This window comes from Coffea arabica, chromosome 2e (assembly GCF_036785885.1).
Source record: "Coffea arabica cultivar ET-39 chromosome 2e, Coffea Arabica ET-39 HiFi, whole genome shotgun sequence".
Lineage (NCBI taxonomy): Eukaryota > Viridiplantae > Streptophyta > Magnoliopsida > Gentianales > Rubiaceae > Coffea > Coffea arabica.
The window spans coordinates 6,789,244-6,804,284 of NC_092313.1; the positions used below are offsets into that span (position 1 = coordinate 6,789,244).

The following is a 15,041-nucleotide window of genomic DNA, read 5'->3' on the forward strand; positions in this document are numbered from 1 at the left end:
ATACTCTCTCAGTGTTAGCGTGGTACATATATTGCATTTTAGGCAAAGTAATTTATGAAATGAAATATTTGTTAATCGCCTAGGAGATTGCCCTTTCCACTGACAATGGAATGAGTAGCTTAGTGTTGATGCTAGAAACATTTTCCCTCTACTTTATGTTGAAGTGTATCTTATATTCGTCCCTAAACCAAGCATCCCTAAGTACTTTGCCTCTGGCTTATTAGTCTCATGGTGATTATGGCTTCCTTCTAATGCTAGGCTTCGTTCTGCTGGGGATCAATATTGACTTGTGTTGGGTACGAGGAGCCATGGCTGGCTTCTCAATGGGGAACTGGATCCATTTGCTTTATATTAATGGCTGCTTATGCAAAAGAACTGATCAGGTCTTTGACTTTATGAAAAGGTTTTACCAGTACAAAGGGTTCATTGGCTCAGCTTGATCAATTTTATTAGTGCGCTTGTTTTGATCGTCCAAGTAAGCTTGCTGATGAACTATTTTCAACTTGAGCAAGTTTTGTATATCACATCAAAGCAAACTAGTGGTTCGCTTGTTTTGCAGGGCATAAACCAAAAATTCTTTTGACAGTGTGTATTGGACACTACTACTGTTTCTTGAAAGATACTGAACAAAATATTAGCACTCAATTGTAATTCACAGAAATCCAACATTTTCATATACATATTTTGAGGTGCATACTTTAATCCAACGTCCCGAAAGAAATGAAGTTCTTATCTGCGACAAGATTAAATTAAAAATAAACCAGAAAACAGGAGAGAGTTTTAGTTTATCTTCAATGGAATGATATCCGCCAAAGAAAATGCAACTTGACATGATAATTCTGAATTTTTTATTTTGTCTACACCAATAGCTTCGCCGTCTAATATTTGTTTTGTTGCTGTGATAATTAATGTGGGGCAGTCAGCAATCGGAGAGTGTTCTGCACTTCTGCTCCAATCATTCGCTGTTGGATGCTGATGTTTTACACATTTACGGTGCAGGCTGCCCAACAGGCAACAACCATCAAGTGCTCCCCTCTTTTATTGTTTTATATTATAATTACTAGAGGTATTTCGGCTGTCAGAAGAAATTCCATCTATGAAGTTAGCTCTTCTAAATCAAGGAGTCAATAAACATAGCATCTATTAAATCCATAACTGATCTTGAAGTTAATGAAGGCAAGCAATGAAACAGGTGCACAGTTGAATACAATTGGGAAGGAAGAAATCTGATTTTTCTGTGCAACTTTTAGAAACAATTTATAAAGAAATAGAAAAAGATACTTTAATTGATTACATAAAGGAGCTGTTTAAATGTAATAGTTGGTTAGCTACTAATCAAACATAATTAATCAATATCCAAGGATTAAAAGTTTTTCATTAATCTATAAAGCTTGATTCTATAGTCATAAATTAGACAATATATAAAAACAATACAAGTTCTTGTAGTTATGCAAAATGACTTGCAATTGAAATCTTTTGTTTTATCCTGTATGGTACATCTTTTGTCTTGATCCATCAAGATAGAAGTAGGGAGATAAAAAATGGGAGAAAAATCATAGATATCTCGAAGGAAAGTTATGTCATGTGTCAAGAAATGGGAGTGCTACATTAAATTCTCATGTCTTCTTATATAATATGTAGACAATTAGAACAGAATGAAAATTGATCCAAAGGTTGTAATGTAGTATTAGTATATTAAAACTAATCCAATGGTGATGAATTAGACAGTACACTCACTTAATCAAATAATTAAGGTTAAAAAAATTCATTGGGCTCAGAAGGAGAATAAAGGAGTCAGACTTGCTCGGTTTGGCATGAAGAAAGAGCAGAAAAAAAAAAAGCGATATGCAAGAGGCAAGAAAAACCATGTGCAAGAAAAATATTAGAGTTATGCAACTTGTCAAATTATTAGGAAGCTAAGTGGCAACAAGAGAGGCAAAGAACTAAACCGCCCTTTTTTCTTATATACAAGGTAGATAATAATGACATATCATGTATATATATTATAATTATTACTTTTCATTTCATTTATATACTTTTATTATTTAATATTATTTACATTTCCTCATTAATTATATACTTTCAATATTTTCATTAATATAACTTAATATTATGGTTTATTTTCATTAATTATTTATATTGTACTTGAATATATTTTAACGCCTGTTCAATATCCATCTATTAGAGACAAAAATGAAAAGAAGCTTAAATTTTAAAATCATTTTTAGAGGACGAAAAGTTTAATTATGACGAGCAAAGCCAGGAAGATGTATTTTTTTTAAAAGGAAAAAAAAAAAGGGCTTGAGATGGCTAGGCATCACATGAACAGTGACAACAATGCTGTCGTTTTATAAGTCACATCAACTCTCTCTCTTTCCAACACTCCGACATTTGATTGGTTCAATTGTCGCTATCCTTGGATCCTTGGGATTTTTCAGGATTCCTAAAAGGGACCCGACAAACCCGAGAAAAAAAAAAGAAAATCAGAGAATTACGAAAAACACGTGGTAATTTGGCTGGTGAATGACCAAAGCTGACGTGGATCAGGCATGGCCTGTGACCCCACGCCACATCCCGCCAGCCCTGCTCGACACATCCCTCCAACATTAACTAGCTCCCCCCCCCCCCCCCGCGGCGGCTCTCTTAATAAAGTATAAAACACAGCACAGCTTCTCTTTCCGGCCTTTCTGGAAACAAACAAAACTAACTTCCTCCTTTTTTCTGATTCTTATTTTCTCATAGAAATAAATACAAGAGATTTCAATTTTCAACCAGAGTTGTTCTTTTCCTTAAATTCGACCTTTCTAGTACTGCAGCAAGTACAACAATTATGACTGTAGATTAATTGATAAGAGCGAGATTTCCTAGCCCTTTATTATTAGTTGTACGGGTCCAGGAAGATAATAATGGGGATTCCTTCTTGGGACGATATCGTCTTGATCGAGCATGGGAAGAATTCCGGTGAACCGAGCGTTGTCAAGGTGAACTGCCCTGATAAGGCCGGACTCGGGTGTGATCTCACTCGCATTATTCTCGAATTTGGACTCTATGTCACCCGTGGAGGTTTGTGATTATACTAACCATTTTCAATTTTAGATTGCATTCTTCATGCAATTCCAATCTTGGCAGTTGTGGTTTACAAATCTCTTTGCACAGGATGGATTTCTGATTTTATTCATGTGTGTTGAGCTTGACAACTTGCAATAGTTTGTCAGAATTGTTGATGATGGAGCTGACATGCATGTGCATATAGTGCTGTTAGCTTCTTTCCAAACCAAATGGTTGGTTTCCAGATTCCATATAAAACATTAACGATAGATGATAAACAGGGCATGGGCATAGAGATTTGCAGACAAGCATATCTTTTGGTTTGAGTATTATACCTTGTTCTCATGATCAGAGATTTCTTTTCTTGTTATTTTGTTGGTAGATAGTTAAGCTGCTCCTCAGGTTGATGCTCCATTGTGAATCCTTTTTGTTGTTTCTCATAATCAGTAAACTAGGAATGGTTAAGGAAACAGAGAAGTTTTTGGGCTAATCGTTACGTCCTTCTGAAGGCATTTATTATTTGATGGTAGAGGCTCCAGATGATTTTACATATGAATAACAGTTTCTTGAAGGAGCCACATGGTGTTTGTCTTTTTTTTTTTTTAATCGTATGTCTCTTCAATTAACAGAATCATTCGCAATTTTTGTGCTATGTTAATTTATGCAGTTTCTCTAATTCTTGAACACGTTGATAAAAGGTTGGAGTTATATGCCTTTTTCGTGTACACAAGATGTTGCATATAACACTATGTTTTTGTGTTTCTATTACAGATTTCTCTACTGATGGAAAATGGTGTTACATCGTGTTGTGGGTTGTTCCACGTCCAAGCTCTTTGAAGATTGATTGGGAGAGCTTGAAAAGCCGGCTTCTCTCTGCTTGCCCATCATGTTTGATTTTGTCCTACTTCAATCAACAATCTAGTTGTTCCCCTCCCCCTCAAGTCTACTTGCTGAAGGTTTTTTGCTTGGATAGGAAAGGACTCTTACATGGTAAAGTTAGGACCCCACTTCCTTCTTCCCATTTTTCCTGTGTATTTTTTATTTTTTGACAAGATTCTGTGGGTTTTTTCTTCAGATGTAACAAAGCTCCTTTGTGAGCTCGAACTAAGCATTCAAAAAGTCAAAGTGATGACAACTCCAGATGGCAAAGTGTTAGACCTTTTCTTCATCACGGATGGCATGTGAGTCATAAGCCTGACTCTTTAATAATTGCAAAGAAGCTTTTTTGATGCATCTGTCATCATCTTGTACTTTTTCTTACTTTCTCTATTATTGGAACTATGGATATTTATTTTTATTGTGAACTATTGATGTGACTCATGATGTTGTTCTTGAGCTTTCAATCACCTATTTCTTGTCATTTTGTGTAGTGCTTGATGATTTTGTTGTTTCTCATTGCGTTGCGATAGTTAATCTGGAACTTTCTTGAACCCCTCCCCAGACTTCTCCTAAAAATTTTGATTGTGTTGGGACTAGTGAACAAATCCCTTATGATGCTGCCTAATGTTGCTCAGTTTTTGTGTCATAAGATCGTTAGTCACTGTTGGCCACTTTGAAGGATACACAATTGACAATTTTTGGGTCTCCTGCATCATCTATCCTTTGTCTTACTTTATCATCTATGACATCAGGGACTTGTTACACACTCAAGAAAGACGGAACAAAACTTGCAAACATCTTGGCCTTGTTTTAGGCGACTATTGTATCAGCTGTGAACTTGAGCTAGCTGGGCCTGAATATGTTGGTCAGCAGGACTTCTCCTCTTTGTCACCGGAAGTTGCTGAAGACTTATTCAGTTGCAAGTTGTCCCACAAAGATGCTTGTTCACAGGTTGTCACTTCTAAAGTGGCAAGGGTTAACAAAGCTACGATCACCGTGGATAATGTGTTGAGCCCAGCCCATACATTGCTCCAAATACAATGCACTGATCAAAAGGGCCTCATCTATGACATTTTGAGGACGTTCAAGGATCTAGATATTCAGGTATGCCATTGCAAAACTTCTTTGGGTGTATTGTTTATAACTAACTGGAACTGTTATCTTGTACTAAAATTGGAAAAACAGCACCCTTTTTTTCCCTCTGGAAGTGCTTGTGCTTTAAGGACCTTGAGTCGTAAATTTATTGACTGGATTATCAAGAATTTAATGTTAGTTGCTTCTGCACTGTATTGAGTTTTCTGTGCATTATCCAGGATAGGCCAGTTTATATAGTTTAGTATTGGACAATTGTTTAAAGGATCTTTCTTGGATAAGGGGGTCAGGCTTGATGTTAGGTCCTCCATATTTACAAGCAATCATTTGAATCTAGAGCTTCTCACTTGAGTTGACATGGACTGAAATACTGTGTGGGAAATGTTGCAATGCCAATTTTTGCTGTTTTCTTCTAGATTGCTTATGGAAGAATTCCTCCATATTTCTTCTAAATTTCTTCTAAATTGGCATTCCTTGATTTTCTTTGTAACTTTGTGGGAAATGTTGCAATGCCAATTTTTGCTGTTTTCTTCTAGATTGCTTATGGAAGAATTTCTCCTACTGCTAAAGGATATCGGAACATGGACCTGTTTATCCAGAAAAGAGATGGGAAAAAGATTGTAGGTGATGAAAGTCAAGTTGCTTTATGTTCTCACCTAAAGGAAGAGATGCTTCATCCGCTGAGAGTCACCATTACTAGCCGTGGCCCTGATACAGAACTCTTGGTTGCTAATCCTGTTGAGTTATCTGGAAAGGGAAGGCCACGTGTTTTTTATGATGTTACATTTGCCCTAAAAACACTTGGGATCTGTATATTTTCGGTATGAAAACACATACTTTAAACAATTACACGATCTTGGTTTCTTTTGCTCTTCCAGCTCACTGGCCTTCCCCCAGCCTCTCTCTCTCTATGTGAATGAACTTACTTTTGTGCATTTAGAGAAGAGCGAGAAGTCCTTAAATTATACCTATTCAAATTACTTATCCTTTTGATTCATTTGCAGGCTGAGATTGATAGGCATTCAACATCAGATCGCCAGTGGGAAGTGTATAGATTTCTCTTGGAAGAAAGCCGAGGATTCCCATTAGCTAGCCAGCAAGCTCGAAGTGAGATTGTTGAGAGGGTTAAAGGAACTCTGATGGGTTGGTGAATTTTCAATTAATACCTCACTCATTGAGAACTAGCACTTTGTCTCAGGGTGATGTATTCATAAGGCATCAGGTTTCTGAAGGCAATATAAGAGCATTTCTGCTCCACTTGAGTTGAGAAGGCTTGCTGTTGCAAACTGTATGGCTCGGCAACAAAGGTTTCAACAAATGAAATACATCAAGCTTCTCACCTTCTGCTCATGTTCTTCTTGTAATCCTTCGATCCTTCGTGTAGCTTAGCAAAAAATTTACCGTTGGCTTTATTTGGTTCTTTTTAGTATGCTCAATTACTTGATATAATTTGTGAGCGTTGTAAAATGAAGAGTGGAATTACTTGCCAAGACCCAAAAAAAAAAAAAAAGAGTAAAGAGGAGAATGATAATAAGGTGTCATGGCTTTGAGCCCCCTAGTAGGAAGTATTCAAGGAGAAAAGAAACGATGATGAAAGTGGGCATATACTGATGTAGGAGTAAATTCTGTGTGTATCACCCTGCAATAGGTTCGACATTGTTTTAAATGTTGCTTAGGAAAAATGAATTAGAGGATGAGAGGGCAATCGCCTGGTTGCTTAGTCACCACTCGGGGCATCTAATGGTGACCTCAAAACTTCCCATGGACGTATGATGCAAAGAAGTCCCAGCAGAAATGGTGTTCAATTTTGCCTGCATATCTAACTACAGAAGTGTACCTGCAAGATCTTGAAGTCTGGAATTGCAATTATCAACATGTAAACTCAGAGAGGGACTAAAGGTGCTGAGAAATTGGCCAAGTTCGGCCTGTCACACAACTGTGAAGACGAATTGGCCCTAAAGTTTGAACAGGCATAAGTAGTCTCGTATAGTGGCCTCATTTTAGAAATCTGTTGTGCCCGGAAGAACATATAAAAGCTCCGGCCAGGTCAGCAATGGTTTTACCGAGGCTCAGCCAGCCGTGCACGTCAGAAAACAACTTTCATTTTTACTCATGGAGATAGGCAGTCCTATTTTCTTTCTCTCTTTCCTTTTTTGTTTTAAGCCTCTTTTTCTTGGGATGAATCCAGGTAAGTGCCTCTCATGAGCCATGAGGGAGAAAGACTAGAGTGTGACCAAACTAATAAGAGTGGACGAGTTTTTTTAAGCAGTTCTAAGTAAGCAATTGATTGGATCTTAAACAAGGGAGATTCTCTCACACGGAAAAGAGCTAAGAGGGAAATAGGAGGATTTCACAGTTGGGAATATGGAGTAACGACTTGGTCGAGTCTTAATTATTTTAATTGGCCCAAGGAAGTTTTTTTCTTTGAAGGACAAGGAAGTTTTTGAAAGGCGAGTAACATCTCGACCAACGCTACAAGACTGCATATTTTACAGAAGATACTTGTCAAGCCGTCTGTGGGCCAAAAAAAAATCAATTTCCTTGTCATTGCCACCGGTGGGCTGGACGCGTGCCAAATTGCCATTTTCCGGCTTCCTTGTGCTCTATTTTATTTTTGAGGGGTTTAGGGGGAAAAGGTGGAGCCTTTGGATTGGGTGATTGAAGGGAAATGACATGAATGGAAAGGAAAGGATAGTTAAAAAGAAAAAAAGGCAGGTTCCCTTTAATTTTGTTTGGACTACGTATGAAAGGAAAAATAAATAAACAGACACCAGTGTTTTATTTAGATTCAGGAAAGGAAAAGTTCAAGTCTTAATTAATAGAAAAGAAATGGAATAACATATATTTAAAAATTTTAAATTATTTCATTTAATTTAACTCTTTTTTTTCACCCATTTTTGGATGACAATTAAATGTCAAACAAATAATATAGACCCCTTCCTACCCTTTCTATACGTTCCTTTTCCTCTTCAAAGAAAGGAAAAATGAAGGTCCTTTTCCCACTGCAATGGATCTCCTGTTTTACACTTTGTGCTATTCTCTGTCTCATTTTTTATTATATTATTTTTTCTCTTTCATAAATATTATTTTTTAGTTCTTTTTTAGTTTTTTTAAGATTCAATGACTATTAACTTAGTAAAACATAAATACAATAACTTTAAAAAAATAATATATAATAGAAAATTTAAAAATACAGCAAAAAATTCATAAAAATCTCATTTTTTTATGAATTTTATTTTTTGAGAAAAATAAATACAATAATTTAAAATTTTAATATATAATAGAAAATTTAAAAATACAACAAAAAATTCATAAAAATATGCATTTTGATTTTGTGAGTTTGTTAAATTTTGTGTATTACTCAGTTAATAGTTATTGGATTTTAATTAAAAAAGAACTAAAATATGATGTTTATGAAGGAGAAATAGTAACATAATAAAAAATGAAATAAAGAGTGGCACAGAATGTGAGACAGAAGATTCGTTGCCTGAAAAATAATGAAGATAGTTACTTAAGAAAAAAGAAGAAGGAAAAACAAGGAATTCCTTTCCTTTCCTTGCCTTAAAAATACCGAAGAAAGTTACTTAAGAAAAAGGGAAATTTGCCAAATTGGTCCCTAACATTTGCCAAAAACACTTTTTTAGTCCATAACATATAAAATCAGCCAAAATGATCCTTAACATTTAAATTATGAGCCAATTTGGTCCTATTGCTCGTTTTTGCTCATTTCTCCGGCTAAAAATAGCACGCCCCCCTCACGTGGTCATATTTTTAGGGGCAAAACCGGAAAACACATTTCATTACCGGTTGAAAGAAGCCATCTTTCCTTCATCTAATCACCTCACTAACCCATTGAAATTGAAGAGGGAAAATACAGTAGCAAGAAATTGGGAAGAAGAAGCTGACCTTTGAAGAGTAAAATGGATCCAAACGTGCGATGTCTTTGTGGAAAGGAACCCATCATTGTGACTTCTTGGAAACCTGCAAATCCGGGGAGAAGATTCTATGGTTGTCCAAATTATGGAGTAAGTTTTCTTGAAATTTCAGGTCAGTTTGGGTTTGGGATGTGGGGTTAAAATTTGGTCTTGATATCTGATGTTCTTCGTGCATTTTAGGTAACTCGTGCTTGTGGCTACTTCAAGTGGTATGACCCGCCAATGTGTAGTAGATCTGTGTCAATAATACCTGGTCTATTAAGATCAATCAACCGGCTACAAGCTGATCAAGAACAGAGAATCCGAAGAGAGAAATTGCTTTGGGCTGCTTTGATTGCCTCTTGGATGTGCACTTTGCTGTTGTTAATAAGCTGGAATTAAACAAAAATTGGAAGATAGTTATTGGTGGGTCTAACATGTTGTTTAATTCTGTCTGGCTTTATCGGAGGATGTGAATCCGAGAGCATGTAGCAGCATCCAAAATATGAGGAGGCTTTGTTGTACCTGCTGCACTTTTGTTAATGGTTGTGTAATAGTAATAGCAGCACTTTTGGTAATTATTGTGTAATAGGAAAGGCTCATGTTTGTACCATTAACAATTATGAATGCAAAGCTGCTTTTTGGTCAATTGATTGTCGGAAAGGGAAATTTGCTAATGTAAAAGTGAAGATGATGAATGGCCATGTCTCTTAACATTGAATTTGAAGACAATAAGCTGCAGATACACTCAAATTTAAACATCAATAATTGATAAGAATGGATGTAAAAAAACTGGAAATTTGTGGTCAAGACTGAGAATCAATCCCTTAGATAATTAAGGTGCCTTTTGCTCCATTTTCTACTGTGCATTGCAAATGTAATTCTGTGTATAACTCTGTTTAGAGATTTCTTTCGTAATTTGTTGCTCATGACTACATGGTTATTGATCGTTTCTGCTGCTGGTCCAGTCCTAACAACAAAGAAAAATGTACTATCAACTTCTTAAGGACCCCATTTTGGCAGCAATACAGAAATTATGCACACAGAAATTATTTACTTGCTTTAGACTAGCCAAGAACAGAATTATACCCGTCCAAAATACTTAATAGAGGGAAAAGAAACTTGGCCAAACTCAGTTCCACAAAAGATAAGAAGCCAAGATGCTTTTTACAGAAGTGCCAAAAACTAACAGCCAAGGTGCTCTTTACAGCAGTGCTAAAGTCTTAGCTCAAGTCGTAATACAGGAACTATAATATCCCAAAAGCAAAATACAACATAAAAGTTGTAACTAAAGCCACCAAAAGATGCTTAAACAAGCCACCAGCACTTCAATTTTTCTTTTGCTTTTCACTGATCTTTGAAGATTCATGTGCCTGCTCTCGAGAAAGCTCTGCAACAGTGGAAGTGCACCTGCCTTTGGTGTGACCATATTTGTGGCAGATAGAACACTTGTACTTCCCAATATTCTCCATCTTGACAATTTTAACGAAGGCTTGTTAGATAACATAAAGGTAAAGTATGAGTATTTGACAAGCAAAAGATGTTTATGATACTCACTGGAGTATTTGCAGCAGTAGAATGGTTTGATGTAGATTGTTGACTTCCCAATGGTGCATCTGCCATGAGATCCTCAGACATCTGAGTATTTGACTTAGGAACTGGAGGTGTAGGTGTAACAAATCCATGTGAATCAGTCTTAGCAGAGGCATTTTGTGTCTGGCTTGGACACTTCCTACTATTGTGGCCAGTCTTGTTACATTTTCGACACTTATACACCATCTGCCCAGTTCTAGACAGCTTTTGCTGCTGCTTATTTTGCTTTTTACCTGATGTTGGTTCATCTGGCTCCCTTCGTCTAGCCTTTCGTGGTCTACCAGGAAGTTTTATGTTCACAGGAGGTAGCACGGGCGGCATGTCAGAATTTTTCCACATGTGCTCAGCATTCATTGGACTTATCATGGGTTCATATGCCCTCATGTAAGCTTCTTTGGAGTAGCAATTATGTACAAACTTCTCGGGTTCCTCTCCAGTGTCACAAATTGCAGCAATGGCATGTGCACAAGGAATGCCATTAAGATCCCACTTTCTACAACTACAACATTTACTAATAAGGTCCACAGTATACCTATCACCATACATGCACCTAACTTCAAATTTCCAGTCCTTGGAGTGGCTAGGAATGCAGTCATTTGCAGCAAGCTTATTTTTCTCCAACTTTTTCAGAATTTTAGGACATATCTCCCCAGTGTATTTCTTTATCCATTCCCTCTTTTTTTCTATCCTAACCATTAAGTAAAATCTAATGGTCTCCAACATGTCAAGAATTGGTTTCTGCCTAGCATCAAGGATTGTGGAGTTAAAACTTTCACACAGATTATTCAACAAAATATCACATTTTACACTTGTTCTAAAATGTGATCTTGTCCACTCCTTTGGATAAGTATGACTTACCAACCAATTGTAAGCACCTTCATCAACCTCTTTTAGTGACTCCATACATCCAGCAAATCTGTCCCTATAAGAAGCTCGTGCTGCAACCCATATCCTTTCCTTGAGAGCTAGGCCTGGATGTTGTTTTTTGAAATTATTATACATGTGCCGTACACACATGCGATGCTCAACCCCTGGCAGTACCTCTTGAATAGCTTGAACTAGCCCCTGTATAAATGAAATAAAAAATCAAACCTATATTACTGTCACTAAGTATTATCATAACAACAAGGCTGATAAAATTAGTTATATATTACCTTTTGCTTGTCGGTTATAAATGTCCAAATGCTTTCATCAATAATTTCAAGGTCACTCTTTAGCTCTTCTACAAACCATTTCCAAGAGTTCTTATTTTCAGTCTCAACTACAGCATATACTATCGGAAATAGTTGATCATTTGGATCAATACCAATGGCTGTGAGAAGAACTCCCTTGTGACTGCCTCTTAAGTGACATCCATCAAGACCTACAACATATCTACAACCCTGCAAGAACCCTCTTTTACAACCATCTAGACACACATAGAATCTCTGAAACTCATCATCACCTTCATTATTCTCAGTTGTAGTCATGAACACATTAGAGTCAGGATTTGCCTTTTGAAGTTCTTCACAGTAGCTCCAAAGTTTGCTGTACTGGGACATGACATCACCATGTATCATCTCTTTAGCTTTTGCCCTTACTTTATACCCCACATTAGGTGTAATACTAACTCCCAAGTCCTTGTGGATCTTTATCATAAAATCACCTACATTAAAATTTGGGTTCAGCCTAATGTCCTCCAAATACTTGTTGGCCAAATATGTCACACTTGCCAGGCCATGATAGGTTGTCCTACCACAAGTGTGAGTCAGCAGCATGCTTTTGATTTGGAATGTCACTTTATCACTCCTAACTGAGCAATATATGTTCCACATGCATCTCTTGCCTCTACATATGGCTTTGCATCTGTTTGAATCATTTTTCTTAAACCTGATTTTTCTTCCATACTTCACTCCATGTGATTTTGCAGCATTGATAAAGTCAGTCTTACACTTAAATAACAACCCAAGTTCAAACTTTGGGTCATCCATCTCTGTTGCAGGATTGAATACTCTAAACTTCTTTTTGTTCACATCCTTACTCCCTCCTTCATCTTCAGAACTCTCATTGCTGTGCAGCCCATCATGTGATGAATTATCTGACTCCTCCATGCTGCACTCATTATCTTCTTCATTAACAGCAGTTTCTTGTACCTTTTCTTTACCTTTTTTTGCTGTCTTGAACTGTTTAGCAACATTAGCCCAATCTGGAGGTATTTCACTAATAGATTTCATTAGCTCTTCCTCATCACTTATAGCATATTCGCTATCATACAAACTCTCAGGATCACTTGAGACAATATCCTCTATGATCTGCTCCTTATTTTTTTTGAATGACTTTTTACCTTCAGCCTTTCTATTTGATGTCTTCCTTGACTTAGTTCGTGCTCTTTTTCCTTGTCTGCTTTTGCCATGTCTTTCATTTTCATTACCATAAATTTCTGTAGCTCCATCAGTTGCATGTTCACCTACATCAGTTTCTACAGCCTCAGCAGTCGCATATTTAGCAGCATCAGGAGTTTCATCATCAACAGCATGACTTTTTGTAGTTCCTCCACTCTCATGTTCAGCAGCATGAGATGCACTTTGGTGTGATCCACTCATGCCACTAACACCACTCTGAGCAGTAACATCTTGATGGCCAACATCCTTTCTCCTCTGCTGCATTTTCAATCTTTTTGCAGGTGAAGTTCTCTTCTTCGCAATCTGTTTCATCCTCTTACCAGTACGTGAAGGAGTTCCTCCATCCATGTTAGAGTCTTGAAAACCACCATCAGTAGCTGGTGTTGGTGTGGCCACATGTACAGATTCTTCTTGAACACTCTCTGGTGTGGCCACACGTACAGATTCTTCATTATTTCTGTTACTATCATGCCTTCTTCCTTCTTCATCAACAGCAAAATGAGGCAAATTATATGTTCTTCGATGAATGAAGAACACATCAACTAACCCATACATACTCCCTAATTTAGCCAATTCAGCAGCATCATCCTCTTGCAACATATACACTAATCCATCTGCCATATTCCTACCAGGAATCAGGTAGTAGTAACCCACTGTATAAGGCTCAAATCCAAGTTTATTAGCTACTTCATCCAACTTACACAGAGACCATTTTTCTGGATTACAGCCATCGACTATGTCAACCAAACCCCCTACATAGTCTCTATTTCCTGTATCTCTAAGTTCACCTCCAAAGTGTATACGAATAGAAAAATGCATCTCATTGGACCCTGTCAGCCATTAAAACGACAATTACTTTGGACCATGACAGAAAAGTGGAGCCTTTCATAATAAAAATAGGGACCACAACAAAACTAAATAAAAATTGGGGACCACAGCAAAACTAAGTAAAATAACGAACAATCTTCAATTAATTAACATAAAATACAGTCCTAAGCAAGATTCGTCAACAATTGCTAACCACATTGGTAAAAAAAAAAAAACTTACCATAACCCTTTGTGAAGTCCCATTTTCCCGAGAAATTCTGCATCTTTTTGAAGATTTTCTTCATGATTTTCTGGCCAAACCTTCAATCTTTTCTCAATCACACCTTACAGGTTTGTCGTCGTCATCATCGGTAGTACATTTCCAAGTTATGCTTGTTAATTTGGGGATGCAATTAGGGTTTCTTCAAACTGTAATTTTAGGGCCAAAGGTGAAATGTGTATTTTGCTGGTGGTCCCTATCCTTTTACCTTCAACCGGTAATGAAATGTGTTTTCCGGTTTTACCCCTAAAAATATGACCAAGTGAGAGGGCGTGCTATTTTTAGCCGGAGAAATGAGCAAAAACGAGCAATAGGACCAAATTGGCTCATAATTTAAAGGGTGAAATACATAAAACTCCCCTGTGGTTAAGGAAATTGACACGAAACTTCCTCATTATTTAGAAACACCCACTTAACCCCCCTGTGCTTTGGACTTCTTAAGATTTTACCTGCTAACCGGCTGAGAAGCCGGTAATAATATGAAATACCAAAAATACCCTCATATATAATATGTGAATATGTGAAAAGTTACAGATGCAATTAGTCATTAAGAATATGAGTTATCCCGTGTTGCTTTAATATATCCCTATCCCTGGCAACTGCATCCCCACCAAGATAAACATGGTCAGCCACCTTTGAACACTCCTTATCAAAGAAAACTATCTTTTCTCTTTTAACGAGTCCACCATTTCTATCTGAGTTCCTCTGTATATTAGATAAATCAAGCTTCAACCTCTCTCCACCATTATTCACATCCCTACCACTAGGAGTGCTAGGCAGCGGCCACTCACCAATATCATCAGAACCAGCTTTTGGCCAGTCATCTAAGCTCCGACGAGCAATTGATAATGGCTGCAGTGGGGGGAGACACGACCTATTCTTAAAATTATTCTGGGATCTCGGAGTTAAAGGACTAGAAACTCTGTGACCCTGCCCATTACCGTTAGCATTCTCAGGTGGATCTAATCCATCCTTTTCACAATACGGGTTAAGAGGTGGCAACCTAGTCCGCGAAGAGAACCATGATGCGGACCTCCAAAACAATTT

General features: G+C 37.2%; 1 protein-coding gene across 2 annotated transcripts; it reads left to right on the forward strand.

Moving 5' to 3' along the window:
* Window positions 1-2,602: 2,602 nt before the first annotated feature.
* LOC113730520 (ACT domain-containing protein ACR9-like) lies at window positions 2,603-7,159 on the forward strand. Of its 2 annotated transcripts, XM_027255234.2 has the most exons (6): window positions 2,603-3,063; window positions 3,820-4,038; window positions 4,124-4,229; window positions 4,680-5,031; window positions 5,556-5,840; window positions 6,024-7,159. In XM_027255234.2, the coding sequence occupies exons 1-6, from the start codon at window positions 2,907-2,909 to the stop codon at window positions 6,168-6,170; spliced, it is 1,266 nt and encodes a 421-aa protein (XP_027111035.2). In that variant the 5' UTR covers window positions 2,603-2,906; the 3' UTR covers window positions 6,171-7,159. The 2 variants fall into 2 exon arrangements, with proteins under 2 accessions (XP_027111035.2, XP_071934622.1); XM_072078521.1 differs by lacking the exon at window positions 5,556-5,840 and having other exon boundaries at window positions 2,648-3,063.
* Window positions 7,160-15,041: the final 7,882 nt, after the last annotated feature.

Coding starts and splice junctions, on each gene's coding strand:
- LOC113730520 (XM_027255234.2), top strand. CDS start 2,907: ATGGGGATTCCTTCTTGGGACGATATCGTCTTGATCGAGCATGGGAAG. Junction 3,064..3,819: donor ACTCTATGTCACCCGTGGAG/GTTTGTGATTAT, acceptor TTTCTATTACAG/ATTTCTCTACTGATGGAAAA. Junction 5,841..6,023: donor TTGGGATCTGTATATTTTCG/GTATGAAAACAC, acceptor ATTCATTTGCAG/GCTGAGATTGATAGGCATTC.